The sequence below is a fragment of the Eufriesea mexicana genome, unplaced genomic scaffold (genome assembly GCF_001483705.2).
Source record: "Eufriesea mexicana isolate 0111107269 unplaced genomic scaffold, ASM148370v2 scaffold77, whole genome shotgun sequence".
Taxonomy (NCBI): Eukaryota; Metazoa; Arthropoda; class Insecta; order Hymenoptera; family Apidae; genus Eufriesea; species Eufriesea mexicana.
This window is the reverse complement of record NW_016908244.1, coordinates 173985-197699: the sequence shown is the minus strand read 5'-3', so window position 1 is coordinate 197699 and position 23715 is coordinate 173985. Positions and strand designations below refer to the sequence as shown.

The window sequence follows — 23715 nt, the reverse complement described above, 5'->3', positions numbered from 1 at the left end:
TCGGCGACACTGGCCTGCTGCCTGCGAGTATCTCGATGATTGCTACTGTCTTTGATGGTCTCTGGGAAGTATCTCGTTACCGGCGTGGCGTTTTAGTTACCTCGGCGTTCCCTTTTAATCTCGCTGCCCTCAGGAGGATCCTCTTATCGCTCGTGGTAATTAGAAATTCATCGTCAGCGGGACGATAACGGCTCGTCCCGAATTCTTTTCTCCTCGATACTCGGGTGCAGCACACGAGGCAGGTGTGTCGCGTTCGCGTTGGAAACGAATCGCGCGATGGCTCGATCACGTGGTCGCGACGAGTATTTCGACATTCCGCTCGCGTTTATCGTACCGTGGCCGATGATCGACAGACCCGATGATTATCGGGACACGTCCACTGCTTTCCCTCTTGCCGTCCTTCCGAATTAATACGTTAAAGGCGGTTCTTTCCAGAGACGCGCAATTAACGTGATTAATGTTCTCGCGAATTACATATTCGCGTATCCCGGGACGGAATGATTTATCCTTGACGTATATAGCGTGCGGTAAGCACCGGTATTAAGCAGCTAGGAGATTCTCACGGTGCTCGCTAAATAATAGGGAGCGGTAAATTGGTGCGGGCTTGTGGGATCTGGCTGCGGTAGGATCTTCGAGTACACGAGCCTTTCGCTTTTTTCCTCATTTCCCTTATTTTTCCCTTATTTCCCCCATTTCCCCCCTCGCGATACTCGTCCCCCGTCCACGTGTCTCGGAATTGGATTAACCGGGAGAAGCTCGTTCCGATTTAGATCTGTCCCAGTACTTTTCAAACCGGTTCCCTTTGACTCTCGACGGCTGATAGAAGCGTCGATGGATACGGCAAGTTGCGCTGTTCTTTTCCTTCTTTGATTCGGGACTCGAGGAACGATCCGCGGGCGAGAAAAAACAATGGGCCTTACGCGATAACCGATGAAACGTCTGGAAAACGGGAATACCGGTTATACGCGTCAGACGTCAAAAGAACGGCACCATTGTGCTCCATTTCTAAGGCTGACGGAAGCTCGATGATTCGTTCGCCAGCTGGCAAGGCCGGCTCGCCGTCGATGAGCCTGTTTTCAGTCGAACACGTGAATTAGCTATCCTCCGCTGAACGAACGATCGACGCTTTTCAACTTCTTCCACGTTTAACGCGCGTACAGTATCGATCCCGTGGAATCCTCGCGGCAACGAGGCATCGTTCCCTCTGTCGCTGGACCAGTCGCGTCCAGATCGAATTGTTCTCGCGAGAAGACCATTTTCTCGTTAGTGGAACGTGGAGGACGGTCGTGGGACGTTGCGCGTTTGCGGTTGGACCATCTTCGGTTGTATCATAGCGCGGCAGCAGACACACCGCGGTTGGCAACAGGAACGGTGTCATCGAGGTCAGCCACACGCGCCGGGCTCCACCGAAATCGAGGACCTCGGTTAACTCGCGAAGGTCATCGGTTCGTCCGCTCTCTGTTCGGATAAGAACATCTGCCGGGTCGAAAGCGACGCTAAACCCATCGCGTTGCGCGTCCTCGTTATCGCGAGCGTGTCGAAACGCCGCAATCCGATGATCGGTTTGACGCAAGACCGAGCTCGCCAATCGCGTTTAACGGAATATACGAACGCGATATTTTTCCATTCGAACGCGACGCGATGTTTCAGCGACCCGCGCTCGGCTCATAATTAATCCAGCTGGAATAGTCGCGTGAACGGGGCGAGCACAATCGCGGAGCCCGCGTGGAATCTCGCGCGTTTCCATCCAGTGGTTTTCCGCGCGAAAGAGTTTTCGAGATACCCTTGAGCGTGTATCGCCATCGAAGCGGCACGCTATAGAGGAACGATCGAAGAGGCGTAGAGCATTCGGAAGCAGCGATCAGAGACGCGTCGCATTGTCTGGTGCACCGGCAGAAGAGATTAAACCGACAATTGTCTCGAGAATTTCCGGGCAAATGGCACCGCGACAGGAACAACGGCCATCATCGTGGCTGAGTTCGACGCGCGGACGGTTATCGGGCAACGGATAACGATTCGATTGCCGTAACGCGTCGCAGCTGCACGTCCACGATCGTATCGGTACGCCCCGTATTCCCATCCGGTAAATAATTCTTCCCGATCGGTCGTGCATTCTCTTTGACAGAGATCATTTCCCCGGTTTTCGTTTTTCATCGAGACACTTCGTGAATTATTCCTCAGCGAGATAATTGGTCCAGTCGCTGATACGCGACGGCGATGAACCGCGCGACTCGACAACTAGCGCCACCATGGCACGTTAATACCTCGAGGTGCGTCGCCGAGCGTCTACTCTTCTCTGATCGAAATCGGAAGTAGATCCAACGTATCGACGAAATCGTTTCTTCGAATGGTACAAACGACGTCTTCCCGTGATCGAGAGCATCTCCTCTCTCGCAATATTCGTTTCGCGTTAGCGTCCTTTCGGACGCGGTCGCTTCGATCGGCTTTGTTCGTACGGATACAGCCGCCGCCAGCAGGCAACTCGAAATACCGCAGACGCCGCAGAGCCGACGAGACCTTGACGTCCGAAAAGAGCCAATCGGATCAGCATCGACGCCGTCGGGTATTTTCGCGACGGCGTCGAATTAATATCGGAGTGGAGAGAGCTCGACCGCGGAGCGTAATGCTAGCGAGTCGATGCACTTTCGTGCACGATGGCGACGGGCCCCGTGCTTTGTTCCGGGTTTCACGACAGCTCCCGTTGTCGGTGCTGTCGTGGCCGAGGGCAGCCAGTAAATTTTCCACCGGCTGGCAGCTAGCCAGACATTTTTATTACGACCTACGCCTCACGGAACGTTTCCTGGTCTTCGTCGCTAACTAACACCGTTTCCCAGACGCGTATCGTTCCTAGTTTCTTCCCCTGCGTGGCTAGCCACCCCTTATCCCGAGCGCACACGCTCGTTCGTTGGTGCTTTATGCAAACGACCAAACTTTTCGATCGGGTCACTCGCTCTATCCGTCCGTCTATCTGTTGTCTATCTATCCCGTTACATCCTCGCACGGGATTCTCGTAAGCGCGTTTACGCGAAGCTTAGGCGTGTCGGGGCGCGGTGCAACACGTCGAGTACGAGGGATTTGTGGGCCGTTCGTGAGCCTGCAAATCAGCTAGAACGTCTACGTGCAAAGTTTTTATCCGGTACCATCTTCGCGATGGCGCTTCTCCGCGGTTTCTGCACCCTGTACGAGGGTAGGAAACTTTCCTCGAGGTCGTTACACCCGTTTAATCATTTCGCTGCTCATGGCAGGATAACGTTCCTCCATTTAACCAACGTACCCGCTGAAATTCGAGCGGTGTCGCTGCCGCGTCGGAATGTAGGTCGACCGTAGGCGTAGATCAGGCTCGCAGGAATCTTTGGAAAAAACGAAGCTGTCGGAGTGGAGCGATCCCTCGAGGTCGAGCACACGCGCGCGCGCACCTTTCCTTCCCCGCGTCCATTCCGATTCGTTAAACGCCGAAACCACCCTGGCCGTAGACGGGACGGGTGACGATGTAGTGCGTCGAGCGACTGTCGCGACGGTGGGTCCGCGAGCTACGGGTTCCCGAGAATCGGACGAGGATGTCGACGTTGGAGACACGTGGCCTGGACTGGTGAACGTGCCGAACGACGAGAAGCAGAGGACCGAGCTCGATCGTGGACGTGCGAGTTGCAGTGCGTTCGAGCTTGGCGAACGAGGAGAAGAGGAAGAGGAAGTTAAAGAGGAAGAGGGGTGGTCCGCAAGGGCCACGGCCATGGGGGAGGCAGCATGTTCTCCGAGCTGTGCAGGGAGACTTTGCGGAAGGCAGCCGTGTGCTACAGTTCTGGTCGTGCAGGAAGTCCATCACCATCGCCACCAACGTCTCCGCCGCCATCTCCCGCCAAAGAAGCAAAGACTACTGCCAACGTTGACCTGGCAAATGTCCGTGACGCCTGTCACGAAGCCAGAGATTCAGGGACCAGCGGAAAGAGATCGCCGCAGCAATCGACGTCGTCAGGAACGTGTACTACGGAGTTCCGTGACTTCACCGGAAGGAGATCGCCAACAGCCTCAGGCGACTCCAGGGAGTACGTTTACGACCCTCGCGAAACGCTTGCCTATCCGGTATACGATCACACGCCTCGTTGCTTCCGATCTCGGCTCGTTCTCTCTTCTTTATTTTCCCCGACTTTATCGCTATTATTATCGTTCTTATTACTATCGTCCCGACGCTTTACGACTCGCAGCACACGCGTCGCGGTACCATCTTCGCTGCCGATCATCGCTGCCGATTCGAACAGCGCGTCGGGGTACGAGAAAAAGTATATACGCGATATCGCGGTTTCGCAGAACCGTGGCTACGACGTCGCGTCGGTTGAAATTTCGCGATAAAGCACACACACACACACACACACAGGGTCGTTCTGTGAAGCGACACGCGCGAGTTACCGCGTCGAGATCGAGCCACGCGAGCAAAATCGTGCCGGAAATTCGATCGTTCTCGCGGAGAGACCCGCGGCCTGGCGATTTCCGCGCCCGGCCGATTCGTCAACGATCGAATTGGCAGTTCTCGCGAATGGAAGCGCGTAAACGTATTCCCGTCACGGAATCCTCAGGAAGCGTTCAACGGTGTCCGGCGACTTCGGGAAAAGATTGGGCTGCCCCGAGGCGAGGGACGGGAAGCGCGGCTCGTTTCCGGCAGACGCGAGGGACGGACGATCGGTGTCCCCGGAAAAGGGACGGCAACAGTACGAAGACAACAGGGGATCAAGCGGAGGGTACGAGTATGGCCGACCGGACTCGAGGCTCGGTAGACAGTCCCCAGGGTCTCCGGGATCGTCGCCCGAACCAGAGGACAACTCCTCAACTTCTGGCGACGAAGGTATTGTTCCCGACGTTCGCTTCTCGTTGCTCGCGTGCACGCGGCACCTGGCTCGCGTAGGAAATTTATTTTCCCAGCAGAACCGAGAAATATCGGCGGAAGAAACAGAGCGTCGCGGCAGATTTCTATCTCTCGCGTGTTGTACGCGACGGAAGGAAAATTAGGATTCTCGGCGCGCGTACGCGGGTAAATGGTCTACATGGGGTATTCGTAAAATTCGCGCGGCATAATTGATGGAACCGCTAATAACTTTAAACGGAAACACAGGCAGTTGGGCGGGGAAACTTTCTGTCGTATTCGTCCCCGATACTCCGTAATTAACGGAGGAAATCGAGTTTGCCGGGCAAGCCGGGCTGCCGTGATAGCTCCATCTAGGCAAATTAGCGGCGCAAGGACACGCGAATCGAGTTTCGGAAGTTAGTCCGGAACACATTCGCATTTTTCCGCGTACTTTTTAGCCGAGACACGCTCGTGGCGGATGATAAATATTAGCCAACGTCGGACGGTCTCGCGCGGCAGATCTCGCTGGAAAAATCGAAACACGCGCGAGTGCTTTAGACTTCGTTTACCTTCGTTTACCTTCGCACGCGCGGAGGATCCGCTTTCGCGCCGTCGCGCGGAAACTTGGAATACCGTGCCGCGTCGTGCCGAAGGAAGTAAAAGAATTTTTAGATCTTTTATTTTTATTCCGAGGAATTTCCGCGAGCTCCTCGTCGCGTAATTAACGTTATCGTCTCTGGTCGACGACGTTAAATTCACCGCGTGCCGGATGATTTATCCGTTGGTTATAACTATTTCTGGCAGCCGACACCGATCCAACGATCCCTCGAATTCAAAGGTAGATCACGGACAGTTAAGTCGACTCGGCCCGCCCTTTCTAGCGTCACTCTTGCCGTGAGAAATTCGTTTGCGAGAGTACAGCGCGATTTACCGCGACGCTGAGCGAGCCGGAAGTTCCTTTCGCGCGACGCCTTCTTTGTCAGACTTCCAACGACTTTCCTCCCTTTTATCGAGCTTCCCGTCGGCGACCTCCCTCGCCGCGAAAATTTGTCCCGTCCAGGAAAGTAAAGGCGAAGAATTTCGTTCGACAAAAGTGGCCGAGATACTCTCTGACCGACCGCTGAAAGTGCCTCGAGCACCGAGGTGAATCCATTATCGAATCTCTTTCAGACTCCCTGCAATTTCTCCCATGCGTCCTCTCTCGCGCCGCGTTTCTGCAAATGCCTTTGGCAATTAATTTGCGTCTGTGCACGCGAGCCCCGGAGTCCGGGACGCTCTCTCGCGAGTGTGTCTGTCGGTTTCTCGAGTACGGTCAACTATCCGATAACACGGTACTTCGTAGACGCCCTTCCATGGTCCGGATTCGAGATTCCGTCTGTCACGCAGCGTCGATACGACGCACGGGACGAATTAACCGTGTCACCGAAGAGCCCACCCAAGCGACGAAGACTCTGCGCGCGGTTATTAGAAGAGATTGGCACGAACTGCCTCGCTCCAATTACGTCGTATCAAAGAGTTTGCGAATTCCAATCACAGATGGAATATCTCGACGGACTATCCGTTCGCTCGTTTCCTCTAAATTCTTTTACCTATCGGAATCTAAAACGATTTCTCGCTACTACCCCCGGATGCGTCAGCGCGACTAATCGACTTTCAGCCGTGGCCTCTCCATCGAGAGATGGTTCTCGCCGGTTCGCGAAACAAATCACTCTCGATATGACGTTCCATCGGGTCGAATGAAAGCGGAATTGGGCCGCGTGCGCGAGGATTTTCCCGCGTCATACGATACTTGTTTGGCCCAATTTTTTCGCGGACACTCGGCGAGTTTCGCAGGTCGGTAGCCCCCTGACATACGCGATCTCTCGATACCTGTATTCTCTTCTGACGCAAGTTCCCCTCGTTCGCAGTCAGGCCGTTGGCTCGTCGCGACGATTTCGATCTCTCGACCCGACGTCGCGAACCGGCTTTTAACCCTCTCCGAGGCATCCGAGAGGAATCCCGAGGAACTCCGCGTGGGCAAGCAATTTTTGATCGCACGCCTGGCGTGTGCTCGCGTATCGATTTTGGCTCGTAATCTCGGCGAGGATTATGCGGAAGTGAGCGATACCCGCGTGGTGAGGGAAATCAATAATATCGCGGACGATGTTGCGCCACAAAGGTGCAGGGATAACGCTTCGTAATTGCTGGGCACCGAGACCCAGCGCGATACGCCGACCTCGGATTTAGACGATTGTTTATACGCTTACACGCTCGTAAACGCTTCCCAACGATTATAAACCGATCCCGGCAAACGGTTTTCTAAACTCCTCTTTTGCATTTTGGCCTTTGACACTCTTCTCGCGTGATCTCTGCAGAGCGGACATTTCTTTTGTCGGAAACAAAACGCGTGATGTGGATCTTCGAGATTCGCGAGAATACGCGATTCGATCTTGCGAAGTTGGAGGATAGGTGACAAAATAGGAACGGCATAAAGAATACGGTTTTGAATTTATTAAGGATAAAATATATTTAAAGTATAAACTATTGCTTGAAGGTAGTCTAATTTCGCGATGCTAACGCGATGCTGATATTCCGACACTGACTCCGACGCTTTGAATTCCAACTCCTGTCACGCTCTCTATACTCTTGACAGACTGCTTCGTCTGCGCCCTTGCACCCTTGTTTTTGAACCCACGGTTTCTCTTCTTTCATACACAGGTTTCCTTTTTCGATCACCTATTACAGTCATAGATATGTCGGCCATATGATCCTTCCGCGCTGTCATTTACACTTCCAGACGCACTCCAGGTATTCTGAACGCTCGAACCGAACCCGAGATCGTTGTTTGTTATCCTCTATTTTCGAAGAACAGCTCCGGCCTTCCCCATGCAATCGCTTAGAACTAAGACCACCCGTTCATTCGTTCAGTTTTCGCTCTTAACCCCTCAAAGTACCCTGCAATCTTGTATCTATGCGGAAGCCGTTTTGATCGTTCTTCTGCCTCGACCCGGGCGCGTAATCTTGGAAGGATTACAGCGGATGCATCCCGGATAAGCGCGAGTCCGAATTGGCAGGGATCCGTGACAAAGCGTGTTTCGATGCCGTTGCTTGATTGGCGTAATTGTTCCGAAAGCGAGTAGCGAGCGGACGCGGAGATGGCAGCTGGCCGAGGGAATAGGGTGTCGTTGCACCCTTGGATCTCGCGTGGATACGGCCAGAGAAAGAGACGGAGTGCCATAGCGAGCGTGAGGGCACACAGGAAGTGGGAGAAAGGGGTATAGAAGCCCGTGAATTATGGGCGTTACCAGGTTGGTCGGCCGGGTAATGCGGTCTCGCAATGCGGTACAGCCGTTTCCTACGATTTGCGTCGTTTAACGAACCCGTTTCCGCCCTGCTCTATCGATCGAGGATTCATCGTAATCCGACAACGAGGAAGTATGTTAAAACGCTAATGCACCGCCAGCCTGGCAACGTCCACCGTGAACCTCTCCAAGTTGCGAGATCTTGTTTGCGATCGCGGCGAACCAGCGCCGGACTTAGATCGGCCCCGTCTTTGGAATGCAAATGCGGATTACGCATCCGTTGAATATTTATCGAATATGCGTCGACGTCGCGCGGACAAGTGTCCTTTTTTCATCCTCTTTTTGCTCCCCCTGTCCCTCCTCTTTTCCTCGTTTTTCTCGCTTTTCTCGACAAACGAAACTTGATAAATCGGCGAACGGGGCTCTAAGCGGTGTCAAGAGGATCCGCGACCCGTTGGACAAAGTCTCTCATTTGCGCGGAGCTGTCAACGATGATCGACGGAAAGGCGATTTCGCGATTATCAAGCGTCGTTTCGAAATTAACACATTGCTCATCAGTTTTCTCTTTTTTCACGCACCATCTGTCATGGACCTTTGATGTCCGTACGCTTTCATGACAAAACGTGCGGTCCCTGGTGTATATCTTATAGATTTCTACGCGGTGCTGAATGCGTTTTTACGGATCGTGTCGAGATCGCGGGATAACTTCAGTTAACAATTTCCAGTACCGTTCATGAGTTTTCTTATTTTTCACGCGCCCTCTGTCAGGACCTTAGATGTCAATACGCTGTCATGTCAGAACGTACGGCCCTTGGCGTATGTCTTAGAGGTTTCTATGCGGCATGCAACGCGTTAATGTCCATCGCGGGATAACTTCAATTAACAATTTCCAGTATCGTTCATGAGGTTTCTTATTTTTCACGCGCCCTCTGTCATGGACCTTATATGTCAATACGCTGTCATGTCAAAACGTACGGACCTTGGCGTATGTCTTACAGGTATGTGGCACGCAATGCGTTAATATCCATCGCGGAATAACTTCATTTAACAATTTCCAGTAACGCTCACGAGTTTTCTCATTTTTTACGCGCTCTCTGTCATGAACCTTATATGTCAATACGCTGTCATGTCAAAACGTACGGTCCTTGGCGTGTGTCTTAGAGGTTTCTATGCGGCACGCAACGCGTTAATACCAATCGCGAGATAACTTCAATTAACAATTTCCAGTACTGGTCATGAGTTTTCTTATTTTTCACGCGCTCTCTGTCATAAACCTTATATGTCAATACGCTGTCATGTCAAAACGTACGGTCCTTGGCGTGTCTCTTAGAGATTTCTATGCGGCACGCAACGCGTTAATACTAATCGCGAGATAACTTCAATTAACAATTTCCAGTACCGCTCATGAGTTTTCTTATTTTTCACGCGCCATCTATGACAGATCTTAGATGTCAACGCGCTGTCTTGTCAAAATGTGCCATCCTTGGCGTACGTCTTAGAGGTTTCTCTGCCCTGCGCAGTGTGTTAATACCGATCGCATTGAGATGGCGGGATAACTTCAATTAACAATTTCCAGTACCGCTCACGAGTTTTCTCCATTTTCACGCGTCATCTGTCATGAACCTTAGATGTCAACGCGCTGTCATGTCAAAACGTGCAGTCCCTGGGGTATCTCTTAGAGATTTCTATGCGACACGCAACGCGTTAATGCCGATCACGGCAAGAGTACGGGACAACTTAATCTCGGGCGATTAAAATCACACTCGACTCGCTTTCCTGCCTTCTCGAACAATTTGCATCGCCCGACTCAGCCGTGCTATTCCCGTTGTCGAAGTTTCGCGACCGGCGGAATTCGCGAGAGATGCAAACTTTCCGCGTTTCCGTGCACTCGCGGGGAATTCTATTCGAAGTTTCCGTGACACGGAATGGATCGCGTTGGATCGGCCGGCCGCGACACGCGGACACTTTGCCTGGGAAACGCTCGCCGCGGAGCTGGATGGAGCGTGTTTGCGCACTGTCTCTCGGAGCGGGTGTTTACGTAAGCTGGATTCCGCGGCTGGAAGCGGGTCGCGCTGCAAGTGCGGAAAAAGAGGAGCGGAAAGTGGAGCGCGCGATAAATGCCGGGGATCCTTGGTTGCTCGTTTGCACGAGGATCGCTCGTTCTTTGCGCTCTTTTTCCACGTTTTTCAGACCACGTCCATGGAAAATCACGACGCGCTTCATCCTGGCAAACACGTCCGCGTCGATATCCATCGCGACGTCATCGATACCCGCTTTTAATTGCACCCTTCTCGCGTAATCCTATATTAATTGCGCGCATCACGCGCGTTCAGCGAGGTACGCCGACTTCGGTTTCGGTATCCCGTAATCTCTCAGAGCCTTCGGTTGTCCTGTTTTCTTTCTCTCTTTGGACACGCGGTTGCCAGGACGGTTGCAAGAGTCGGCGGGATCGAGATCGGCTCTGAGAACGGCACTCGAGGAGAAGCTATCCGGGTCGTCCCGTCCTCTCGGCGGTGTATCGATGATCGAAACAGACGTCAGGAGGTCTGTCGAGGAGAGCGAGCGAGGCACAGAGCCTGCGGGGGTGATCGAGAGGGTGGTTGGAGCGATGGAAAGCAATAAGTCGGTGTGGACGATAGGAATCGCTGACTTCGGTCTGGCTTCTTCGAGACGGGCAAGTCCTCACGGTTGAAGAGGGAAGCCTTTTCTTCCTCTGCTGCGCGATACTTCAGCCGCGAAAGTGCCGAAGCTACCTCGTGGCTTGCCAACTTGAAACACTCGAGACCCTCTTCACCGCTTTGCTTTCGTATACGCGATTCGTCTGTCCCATTCCTCGACCGCGTTCTCCATCTCGCCCTTTCCTTCTCTGCGGCCCAAGCGATTTCGGAGGAACCGTACTTGTCCGGAATAACGGCAACGAAAATACACGTGCGCCAGCTTCCGGTCGAGATCCGGCCTCTTTTATCTGCTCGCGCGATAAATCCCCCCTGGCGTCTGGAAAATGATCGGTGGCCCGATTCGCGCTTGGTACGAGCGGAAACGCGATCCCTCCTCCACTTCCGCGGTACTCGCGCGCGTTTTCCTTATTCGCCGCGATGTCGGACGTTCGGTTAATTTTCTTTTTCTGTTTTCTCTGTTGCAGGTGAGTATTCGCGGAATCGTTTAACTCGACGAGGATCGTTTAACCGCGGAGCGGGGAGAAGCGGACGGAACGAGTGCGTATAGACACAGAGCCGAGGGAACGGAACGGAGCGGAAGTACGTGGATCGTCGGAGAATTCCGCCTGGGCGATTAATCGCGAGGCACCGGTGTCTCTCTGGCGTTTTTCACCGAGGCCACTTGCGCGGTTTTCGTGCTCCGTCGTCGCGCCATTGTGCCAAATTAAAAGACTTCGCCTCTCTCGTGCCGAGCCAATTCCCGGCTCGCTCCTTCTCGAGGCTTCTTCGGGAAACGCGGAGACGCGGCCACGTCCGTGGGCTATCTTCGCTTTCTCTTCGGCATTTTTAACGAAAATGGAATCCATTGTTCGCCGGGTGATCGTCCGCGGACGAATGGCGCGGTTCTGGTAATTGGAGCAGCGGACCCGACGCGGGAGTACCAATTAAACTTATATCTCGCGATGTCTTTATTGTCGCCGGCTGAATGCGGTCGCGTGCCTGAATTCCGGGCTAAATGAGTTTCCCAGTCATTGATTCGGTAACGATATCGCGTTGAAAATTCCCCTGTCCTCGCGGCGCTCGCTCGTTCGCTCGCTATTTCGCTCGCTCGTCCGCGCGCGCGTTTCGCCGAGCAACAAAACGCTATTCGCTCCGCGCGGATAATCGATTTTGGAAAGAAAATTAATTGGGAAGCAATTTCAATGACGCGATACCGACTGCTATTCCGAGACTGACGGAAACTTTGATTTATAACCATTCGACGGTAAATGGAATTTCATTTTTTCCCCCCTTTCTTTTTTCTCCCTTTTCCCCGGCTATAAATTATCCTTTTCGTCCCGTCTTTCGTATACTCGTCCCGTTTTTCCGCGGAGAAAGTGTCGCTTTCGTGGCTGTTAAGCGAGCACCGGAATTTCCATTATGCCCCGTATCCCCGACAGTTTCGTTCGCCAAGATTTTCCCGGGAATTTTTCTCGTTACGTGACCCTTATATAACTCCCATTTTCCTAGCGCGCCACGCGCGATAAATGAATTCTTAATCAGCGTTTCGTAAACACCGAGGAGAGCGAGAGAGAGAGAGAGAGAGAGGCAAGTTCTCGCCTCGGAATAACAGAATCTTCCGAGCCGTTTCGAATGCTAATTAACCGTAGCAAATTCTAATTAACGATCCGTGTTATAAACCCGGTTACAAACACGCCGTTAACGACGGCTCCAAAGACGTCACACGAACTTCTCGACGACGGTCCCTGGCAAACTCGACTCGTTTCTTTGCGAGCTCCACCAGCCGTGTGTTTCTTGCTCCGATAGCTTTTACCAGGAGGAAAATGGCGATGGAACGATCCCGCGAACTGATCATCGCGAGATTATTACCGAGTTATCCGCACCGGGGGATCATCGTGTATCGAGAAAACGCTGCGAGTTGTTGCAACAACGATAAGTACGAAATATTAACGGGTTTCGAATTAGCCGTTTATCCCACGGTTAATTCCGTTTGTTCTTCGTGGGTGTTGCAATTGGGCGAAAGAGGAAACGCAGGGCAGCTTTTGATAATCGCGTTTTATTTTTGTATACAACCGTACTGTATATATTATCTCGAGTTTGACCTATGCCTTTTCCTGAAACAGTTGAGAGAGCAACTATTGCATTGTTCATGTCCACTGATGGCGTCTTTGCTTCGGCGTTGATATAATCGATTTCTTCCTTACCAATTTTACTAACAATGGTGACCACCCCATGGGGTTTTTCCTTATGTCGAGGTTTTCATTGTTTCTTATTGTTGCATTCGGGTGGGGTACATCTTATTATCAACTGTGTTTTCTCTTGTGGTTCCTGATGATGGGCGGGCTGGTGTCTTTTGGTGTTAGCCTGTTGGTATCCCCTTGGTCGTCGTGCTATGATAGGGGTAGCAGGTAAAAAGACGACATAGAAAGGAAGGGATGAGTGTTGAGTCCCGGTCCTGCTAGCAGACTCGACAGTAAGGCTACCTAGCAGACCCTGCCTTAGACGGGGGGATGCTTAGGTCGCATAGGAACTTCTATTTAACCCTTCGCATTGGACAATTTTTTGACCAAAAAAGAATAGGAGTTGAAAGATTTTCTGTTACAAAGCTGACGATATTTTTCTCGGCAGGAATAAGAAATCGTATGATAATTAACACTCTGAACTCGACGACTTTGTCGTTACAGGAAAATAGTAATTCCAAGACTTTCTGCCATGAAGTCGACGATAATTTTAAAACGGTAAATAAGAAATCGTATGGAAATTAAGACGTAGAATTATTTTACTTCGATATTCGCTGGATAATTGTAAATGTTATATATTAATTAATATTCAATTTTAGAATCTGATTAAATGGCGACCGAGAGGGGCTTCTCTAGTGCAAAGGGTTAATACGTAGAATTATTTGATTTCGATACCTCGCACGGCGTTAAATTATCGGAAATTTGATATATTTATGAATATGAAGCTTCGAAATTTTATCAAATAACGACTGGACGATGACTCCTGGGTACGGGCACCCTATATATCCAGCATCCAAATGATTCCTATACAAATGCAATCTGTATACGATTGTTTTATTCGACACAGTTGTTATTTAAGACAGGAAAACGTACAGAAATATACAGAAACCACACGCACTGTGCATATTTCTGGCTCGCACTTTCGTTCAGTGACTGTACTTCGACGGACTGAACTGTCGAAGCGAAAGGGTTAAGGGAAGTCGAGGATTCACGGAGGGCTTGCGAAAAAGTCCTCGATCCTCCAGGTAGGAATCCATCTATCGACGAGAGTGAGAACGTAGGTCGTTACATCCTCCTTCTTCGATACGAGGATCTAAGGATCTTTGTCCGCAACTCGCGGATAATTCGCGCTCGTCTTCACCGCGTCTTCTGCTATCCTATATCCGCGCGGAACGCATCTGCGGATTACCGGTAATCGAATTCAACCAGCTTCCGTCCCGAATCCTCGTAATTACTAATTACGAACGGGTGCGCGAATTTCGTGAAACGCGAGCAGATGGTACGCGACTGCAAATCGCTCGATTACTGCATCGATCGATCGATCAGCAACGAAAGATGCATCTGGTTATTAATTTCCTTCCCCGGTTGGGGCATTTGTGTACCGGAAATGGAATGAAAATCTTTCTCGTTTTTCCACGCATTCGGATCTCGCATATTGGTACTTTGATCTTCTCTTTTTGTGTATCGATTTCACGAGCTTTACAACCAATTCCTCAAATAGGAATTATAAGTAAAAATGATAGCGTTGTGCGTGGCATGAAAGGCAAATACGTAAATCGTTGCATCAGTTGATTACTTGCAGTATTGTAGGATTTTTAGCTTTGCAGACAGAGATCTGCGCGTTTAACAAACAGTAACTCTCTTTCTGTAACAAACAGGTTTTATTTAACCCATTTGCATCATGGCTCTACTTAAGGTGCCGTGTTCAGGCAACAGCAACGTTCAACTGACGACTAGCCTGTATCACCGCGCGCGTATCAGCACCTACTCATAATGGCAGTTACAAGGATTTTCACGATAAAAGTAAAACTTGTTAAGAATATTTTGAACCGATGTAGACGAGATGCTCACAAAAGGGATCAAACGTGATCTGTGGCATATGAAGAATATTCAGCAACTGGTAGTGGAAAAGGTCAGCTCGCGGAATATTCCGCGCTCGGTGATAGGTGACGGTCGTAGCTCGCGGAATATTCCGCGCTCGGTGATAGGCGACAGTCGTAGCTCGCGGAATATTCCGCGCTTGGATGCAAATAGGTTAACTAAGATATTACACCAAGTTTCATTTAATCCTCTATTCACTACGTCTCTACACACACTCAGTCTTCTAACTCAACTCAAATTTGCCTACTTCCGACTTCTCAATTCTTCTCAATTTTCTATTCTATTCTATTCTGACTGCCTCGCGCCCTTGCATCTTTAATTAAAGCCAAATCTATCTCTTTCAATACGCATTCTTTCCTTTTCAATCTTTCGACATACATTCCGACAAAAGGATTTGGCGCTATGGTTTCTTCTTCCGCGTTGGGCCCGATGCCGTCCAAACGTTTCCATGCACTCCCTTAAAAGTAGGATCGTACACTTATTCGCCTCGCTACCATTCTTAACACTTTGAACTCGAAGATTTCTGCCTCGTGAAGATGCAGAGATTCGAAGCTCCTCTTAAATTTTTATAAGCTCACTGATACTCTTTATGCTAAAATTAAAAAAAGAAAATCGTCACCTCTCGAGTGCAAAGGGTTAATACATTGTTAGTTCATCGCTCGCCATCTTGCAGTATGTGTAGTACAATGATGGAGTTGGAATTATTAGAAGAATCGACGTACCAAGTTTAGGGGAGTGAATCTTTTTAGTCTAAATGGAGATTTATTTGAGTTATACAATTTTCTAGCTAATTGATTTTTGCGATACGTTAACTGATTTATATGGCGATTGCTAAATGGGGTGATTTCGCATTTTACCCTCTCGCGAAATTTTTTCCTATTTTTTCCTCCATTTTCCTACGCGTTTAGTCCGAGTTGCTTGGAAAAGCTTCCGCGACGACCGTCACATTGTCCGACAAACTGTATTGTTAATCCTTTCGCGACTGCGACCAATGCCTCTCGTTCTTGACCATGGGTTCTTTATTATTTTCCCCCGTTTCATTGTTCAGATATTCTGGCGTACTCTCCATCGACGCGGCGACGAGAGTTCGTGTCTTTTTACTCCGCTGTAATTGCGGACGCGTTTGAGGGAATTTATTAACGCCTTTCCGGACAAGACTTTTCGACATTGCAAACACCTCTCTAGTCTGTAAATAGCGGGCTCTTCGCTACGAGTATTCCGAGTACAATTTTTCACATCTCTCCGTTTCTTCGTCTCGTTAAACGCGGCACTGCTCCACGATCGTCGAAGAATTCGCGTCCTTGGAATTCTGCTCCACTTCCGCTCGCCGTTTCTCAGCCATCGATAAAGCAGCACGAGCGTCTGGCCTGCAGTGTTCTCGGGACTCGAGATTTCGCCATAGACGAGGCATCTCTCTACTCGGTGTTTTAATTAAATTCGACTCAGGGACACGAGGGTGCATGGTCCCGTGTTTCCCGATACGTGCACAACATTCCTCGCGGATCGCGCTCTCGCGATGGCTCTCGTCGCCCCTCGCGAGGCAGTCCTGCCTGCGACGAGAGTACTCGTCGAGTCGACGCGATGAACGCGCAGCGGAAGGCTGAAAGGAAGGCAGACATCAAAGATGTCCTCCGTGACGACGCGTGGTTGACCGACAGACTGTGCAAGAAGAGGGCCTGGAGAACGGGTCGCGTGAGGAAGGATGCTCCGGCGAATATGGAAAATATTTGGAGCATCCCGAGTGCTTGCCACGGAGCTGCAAGGGAAGATGTACGAGACTCATTTGACACCGAGCAACTGGCTCCACGAGTCGTTTAATTTTCCATTAGAGCTCGCCATTAAAGTTCGCGAACCGGTGACTGTCACGCTTCCTCCGCTACTCTTTTTTCCCCTCTTCGCGTGTTCGTCTTTGTAGCGAAAGGAGTCGTGGTCTCGTTAATTACACCGGTCCCATCTGTTCGCTTTCCGGGTGACTTACGAGCAGCTTCCTCCTCGTCGATGTGTCTCAAGCTCGCCGAACTATGTTGTAAACCGTAAGGGTGTTTTATTCCTACTGTGTTCGGCTCGGAGTGACAGGTGATCGCGAGGTTGCTGATAAATTTAAGGGGACACTCTGTAAATGGGATAAGCCGTGTAAAAGAAAACGAGCGCGGGTCGATGGTAAATGATACCTGTCGACGCTGTTAACCCTTTGCGGATGGAGGGGTTTTATAGCAGAAAATCTTTGAACTCCTACACTTCTTTAGTCAAAAATACGTCGAGTGCAAAGAATTAACCCTGTGCGTTCGACGAAAACAACTGTTAGAGGGTGGAGAGACGTGTGAATGTGTCCCACGTAAACGCGTCACTATGGCTGTATAGTAATACATATGTGCGCCCGCTTGCGGCCTTAGGATCGCATGTCCCAAGTTAAGTGACGGACTGTTTTATGTGCTTATTGCCAACGTCGTTGTGAAACGAAAATCGCGAAAATCGCTGAAATGGGGTTTAAGTAGAAACCAGCACTGATAGTTTTAAATGACTATCGCGACCGTGGCTCAGTCCCATGGTACAGTCTACTCAATACCGCTCTGCTCGCAAAGGGTTAAATATGGGCCTTCTTTATTAACCCTATGCACTCGGTGAGAGATGAGCTTCAGTGATCATTTCATAAAATTTGGGAGATCGATATTAATTAATATATAAAATTTAATGTAACGTAACAGTGTGCAAATTATCGAAATGAAATAACTCTACAGAATTCTATTATTATACAATTCTTTATCTACTGCTCAAAAAAGTATTGTCAGTATTTTACTAGAGAATCTTTGATTTTCTACTCTTCTCTAGCCAAAAAATCGTCGAATGCAGAGGGTTAATTTGCCGCGCAGAACAAGCGGATCGCCGCTTCATTTTGAGACTTCTGTTATCACTGCTACATGCTCCTCACTCACACCGTCTTATCGGTAATCGGAGCTCGCATACTCTTACATACTCCTACACGTGGGACACATTTATGAATCCCTCGGACTTATCAATTGTTTTCACTGAACTCATATAAATTCCTTCATCAAACCGATGGTTTCCGTCGAACGCATATATGCGTCAGTCCTCCGCAAAGGGTTAACACGTTAAACGGCACGCAGGTCCCCAGGTATCGGTCCTAGATTTTCCCTTCAGACCCCGTCAGACCATTCGGACCGGCGACAGACCTTTCGTTCTTGTCATCGCTGAGCGCGTGTCGGTCCCCGCGTAATTGGAAGGGCCCGTGCATGACGGCTAGCTGTGCCCTGAACGGAAAGGCACGTAAAATCGGCGTGGCGTTTAACGCGTTAACGCTTCTTCGCGGGGATTTAACCGATTCCGCGCGCAACTGTCGGCCGAGTCTCCCTCGTATTTGCGAGAAATTGCGGCGCCGGCGTGAACCACATCCGCGGAAAAAATGGGACCGTAACGAAGCGATCGTGGCTCGGGATTAAGGCGAAACGATACTCGCGTAAACTCCGGAGAACCGCTCGGAGATGGCTATCTATCACTCCAGCCGGCACAATGTGTTCCGTGTAATAATTACCGGTGGCTTTTTTCCGTCCCGGGGTTATCAATCATTCGCGTAATGCCACGGACGCGGTAACGAACGAGCCTGCTGTTAGCAACGCGGATAAAAAGGAACAACTCGACGTTAGCGAGGCTAACGCGTGACCGTTTTATCCGCTCGCCGGTTCGCTGAACACTCGAAATCGCCGATTACCCGAGATCGGTTAGCGAGCGTGGCTTTTGCATTTTCGCCTTCGCGATTCGTCTCATTTAAAAGCGTGACGTGCACGCCTGCCTGGAAATCGATGTTTATGTTCAGCACGAAGGTACGTTCGATCCTCGAGAGCACCTCGTGGACGAGGCGCACCGGTCTGCCGGACTTTTAATCTCGTGGCAAGGCACGATGGTGAAGCGTGTGGGCGGTCGTTAACCCAGATGAACCGGGCTAGCTTGGAAAAGGACTCGGTCAATTTCGTCCCCCTTTTCTTTCCTCCACTCGGCGTTACTTTTGCCAAGAAAGCCACCGCGGCTCGACCCAGTGCACGTGAAATGCGACGCGATAAAAAATGCCCGCCTTATCGGCGTCCTCGCTGTCCGCCATCTTCGCCAAAAAGCGTTACGACCTTTCCCCGAGCTTTTATTTCCTGGCCTACGAAACGCTTCCACGCGGTTTCCCGTGCTTTCAGAGATAGCAGCGCGCGGATATATTTCGGAACGTTGTCGATGGTATCGCGAACACCTGGACATTTCGTATTCCTGTATCGAACTGGGGAAAGAGGGGGAGAGAGAGAGAGGTTGGGAAGATTGGCTTGTGAAACTTCGGGGATGGTAATGAGCGGGTGTAATACGTTTATTGAGTTTTTCTCTCTCGTTTTTTTAAGTAAACCAGAGTGCAGCCGCGAGTGGAGTTAACAATTCTGGTTAGGAACGTAGAAAAAAAAAAGATTGCACGTAATTAATGTTCGCTGGAACGAGCGTGGGAGAGTTTCCTCGAGCGCCGCCTGTTTGCGATCTTGCTTCCTGTTTTTCGGCCTCCGTGACGCTGTTTACTCGGGTCGTGGTGAATTTTTACGCGGGAATGCGGAGCGTGTTCTCGCCTAGTCGAATTATGGGTCAACTCGTCTCGCGAAATCTCTCGCGAGTCCCGTTTATCGTGTTTCTACCCTGTCCCGAGTATATGTGGGATCAGCGGGAGATATTATCGCCGACTGCGATAGATCAGCGTGGACTTTACAAGGATCTTCGAGCTTTCATATCGAGGGATCACGTATCCGTTCGGGGGTGTGTAGTCGAGTGTTCGTGGTCTTGGAGTCCGATCGTTGGCGCGTTTGCGCTATTTTGGGCCAGGGTATATGCAAGGAGGCAATAACAGGCTGTGGGACTCCGTTTGAAGCATTCGCGTTATTGCGCCGGGTAGATAGCCCTGGCGTACGTGGAACTTGTAATGAAATTCTATTGCGTAGTAACTCTGACCGCAGTCCCGGTATCCTTTGCTTCCTCTTTCTGCTTGACATGCGTGGACACACGTGCACGCAGCGTGTACACGTAGCCGGTGCCAGGACACGAGCGTTTCGCTTGGTAACATGGCTTAACTCGATGCGACGCGTTGTACGTCCTTGGATCAAAAGGATATTGACCTTTACGTCGTGCCGGAAAGAAGTTATCGCGTCGGATCGTTTCCTCGATTATCCCAGAGACCGTGCACTCCCGAGACCCGAGGCAGTCTCGTTAGGGATCAAAGGGTGTATCCGTATCGATATGCAAATGGTCCTAAGGTTTCTCCGAGATTTACCAGTAAGTAAGCGATTCTCTGAAATATTCATCGCGAAGTCTCGCCAACGTTTCGACCTTTCCAACCGTCTTTCTCTCGAACCTTCATTCGATAACCGATCGGTATTGCTTAATTGGTTCGCCATGCGAGGGGTCGAACAGTGCGTCACACGGGTTTCTCGCCGGAAGTGCATTCCCTCGTCGACGATGCATATCAGCGCGCTGAATTCTCCATTTCACGGATATAAAATTTCTTCGCTTTACCCTGGCCAATTTCGACGACGACGTCCATTAACTTTTTCTCACGGTTCATTTCTTGCCGCGCTTTTTCGCCGGGCTTCGGATTTCTATCGGGTTCGCAGCTATGTTCGCCGTCCGTCTGACTCATTCGCGGGATCACCACTTAGCGATAGGGGTGGGAACGCGACGGAGGAAACTGCACGGTCGGAAACTCGATCTCGAGGTACGGTGTCTCTATGAAGGTATCGTCATTGAATCTTTCGCGACGTCGCGAGAAATCGCGATGGAGGATCCGAAATTCCTGGAAATCCGCGTAGTCGATGCTATCGGACGAATCGCCATAAACGAAGCCATCGAGTATACAACGTCGGATAGGGATCTCGGTTGGCATCACGCTGACAGGGAAGCAATCGGCTGGTCTCGCGACGATCGTGGATCTCGATGAGCGCGGTTATTAGTATCGACACTCGCTTCTCTCGCTCATCCTCCTAAACGATCCGCGGCAGGGCACGGGCCGAGGGCAAACGGGGTATTGTGCTGCGGGATATTGCGATCCAATCATACGTAAAATCAGCCACGATACTCCGCCGATACTTTTCCATCTCGATGGTATTTCCGCTGCGGCTGACCCCTCCGTATCGACGGCGCCCAAAGCGATATTCGATGCTCGTGTCGGGGATCTCGTAAAAGTTCGCGCCGCTGCCTCCGCTTTTCCTCAGATTTTTATCGGGACAAGCGACGCGGTGCTCCCAGTGATTGGCCGTAATTTATATGTAGATCGTGTGTACTGCCACCGGGCCAGCCCCTTCTAACGAATTTTCCTCGGATACTGTGCTCTGCATATTTACAAGCCGCTTCCACCCCTGCTTCCTCCTCATATTGTCTCACCCCCGGCCTTCCTTTTTTGTCATGGAAAACACGAGGCTCGCTCCGACAGTTTTCCGCGGAGTCACGACGGAGCTCGTAAGCCTTGGATCTGATGGGACGAAAGGAGACGAGAGCCTTTATCCCTGTTCCCCTAGGAATCGCGGTGTTTTTCGCTCCACTCGAGACTATCCTCGTGCAGGTCGCGAATAAGGGTAACAGGATAATGCAGAGCCGAGAAACTCGAAGAGAATCGTCGGAAATTCCTTTATCGGGTGTGCGAATATCGATCGCGATTAGCTTGGGGAATTTTCAGCCCCACGTTGGACATTCTGCGCGCAGGATGATCCCGTGGCCGAGGAATACGACGTTCCGCCGTGGTCGTCAGCGTAGCCACCATTAATCAGACCTGTGCGGACAGCAGGTGGAATGGCAGATGGACTTGGTCGGTGCTGCAGACCGTTCGTCGCCTACCGGCCGATGCTAATGACCCGACAAATTTTCCGATTGTTCCCTATCATCGAGGAGATCTCGTCCCGGATGGCGCTTGATAAACGACCTTGATCACAATGGCTGCAACTTCCGTCGCGGAGGCAATGTAGCCCCGGAGCTCGATTTTTCACCGGGTCTCGTCCGGCTTCTTCCTCAGTGCGGAAAGAGAGAAGGAACTCTGACCAATTTATGGCACTTTGAATGGAGAGCTTATCGGTTTTACGCTCCACGGGCCTCGGTTTATCGCGCAACAATTATCGCGCGTCCATTCGCGACTTTCTTCAGCGTTCTTCAGCGTTCTTCAGCGTTCCGCTAGCTCGTGTACTCGGAATGAAAGGCACGCGAGATTCAGGGAATCAATCGCGATTAGCGTAGGAGCGAGATACTTCCGTGGTATCTTCGAATGGAGATATATCTGCGTTGGGAATCAGCCGCACACGTTCGCGTGGAATACCAAGTTTTGATTTACGTCGGGAGTTCGGGGTTGAACGCGTGCCTTTGGCTGGAGTATACGGGACAGAAACAATTGGCCCCGCAATTAGGGGACACAAAGGGCTTTAACCGAAGGAGAACACCACGGCGAACAATGCGTTTTAGAGCGTTGGAGCAGTAACTCGTGACAGGTTCTTTGAACCGGCGCATGCGTCGTGGCGCCCACGCGACTTATCTTATCGCGATAACGGTAATTCCCCGAAACGACGACGAACCGGTCCGCGAAACGCAGGGGGAGAATTCGTAGAATTCCGCGACTCGTCTTTTCGCGGTAGCCGTTGGTCGATTCTAATCAACTGACCTAATTTCCCAGCCGGGTCTGACCCGTTTTGTCTCGGAGTCGTGGTTGCGAGGGAAAAAAGGAGCCTCTTACGGGTAGCGTCTTGCCAATTGAAATCCACGACAAAAGAAGACAGAATGAGACTGGTGAAGCGAAGAAGCGCCGGGAGGGAATGGGGTGGCGGGTCATCCCTTTGTGGTGCAGGATCCAAGTAATGGACGGTCTCATCGAGAATCGCCCCCCTTTTCCTTTTTTTTCATCCACCTCCTCCTCTCTTTTTTCCGGAGAGCCCTCTTTGAATCGGAAACGAGGAGAACCGGCCTTACCGGTAAATGAAAACCGAAAGTAATAATCGAACTCTTTAGCGCAGCGGGGATTCACCGGGCCGTGGATAAATCGGCGCCGATTGCGATTGATCCTCTCTCGGAGGATCGTGGCAAACGGCCCATGAGAGACTCGTCCCGCGATTCCCACGCGTCGACGAAAACTTTCGACTTCGTTTTCCCCGAGTTCGCGTGTTTGCTTCTCTTTCCACGCCCGGGCCCGCTTTCCGCGCGGAAACAGAGGCAACGTAGGTGGCGCAGACAGCCGCGTTTTTATCCTTCGCTCAAAGCTCCGTTTCTTTGTCTACTTCCGCGCTCTCGAGAACTTTCAACCCGTTTAAGGTAAATCCGTGAATATTGCCGCGCGCGTGGCCGCCAGAGACAGGGGAATACTCTCCCTCTCTCTCTCTCTCTCTCTCTCTCCCCCCCCCCTCTCTTTTCTCGTCTTTTTTTATCTCACGGCTGGAATTTGGAACGCCGAGTATACTCGGTCGTCTTTCTTCATCCGGGGCCGACGCGCGAGTGAATAGGTGTTTGTGTTTGCGATTCGACGAGAACGCGCGAAATAGGTGGATCCGTCGCGCTGATACGTTTCGAGATCCGAATTCGTTGGCAAGGAATAAGCCCGCCTTTGTCTCGAAATATGCAACGATACGCGCGCAGTTTCCACGCTCGTTTTTTTTTCTCCCTTTTCTCCTTTTTTCTATACCCTCCTTTCTCTGTCCCGCCCTCTGCTCCCTGCTCCCGGTTTCATTTCGTAACGAATAATTCTTCTCACGATGGAATGGAAACCGCGCGAGTCGCGTACCGTTCGCGGAATTTCCATCCTCGCGCTATCGGTCGCG

General features: G+C 51.0%; 1 protein-coding gene across 1 annotated transcript in view; it reads left to right on the top strand.

Moving 5' to 3' along the window:
• Window positions 1-3626: 3626 nt before the first annotated feature.
• LOC108554797 (MAP7 domain-containing protein 1) overlaps window positions 3627-23715 on the top strand; it is a 55484-nt gene continuing 35395 nt past the window's right edge. Inside the window, exons 1-2 of the mRNA XM_017910191.1 lie at window positions 3627-4043; window positions 4572-4837. Of these exons, the coding sequence (XP_017765680.1) occupies window positions 3745-4043; window positions 4572-4837 (565 nt within the window). The 5' untranslated portion in view covers window positions 3627-3744. The remainder of the gene's footprint in view (window positions 4044-4571; window positions 4838-23715) is intronic.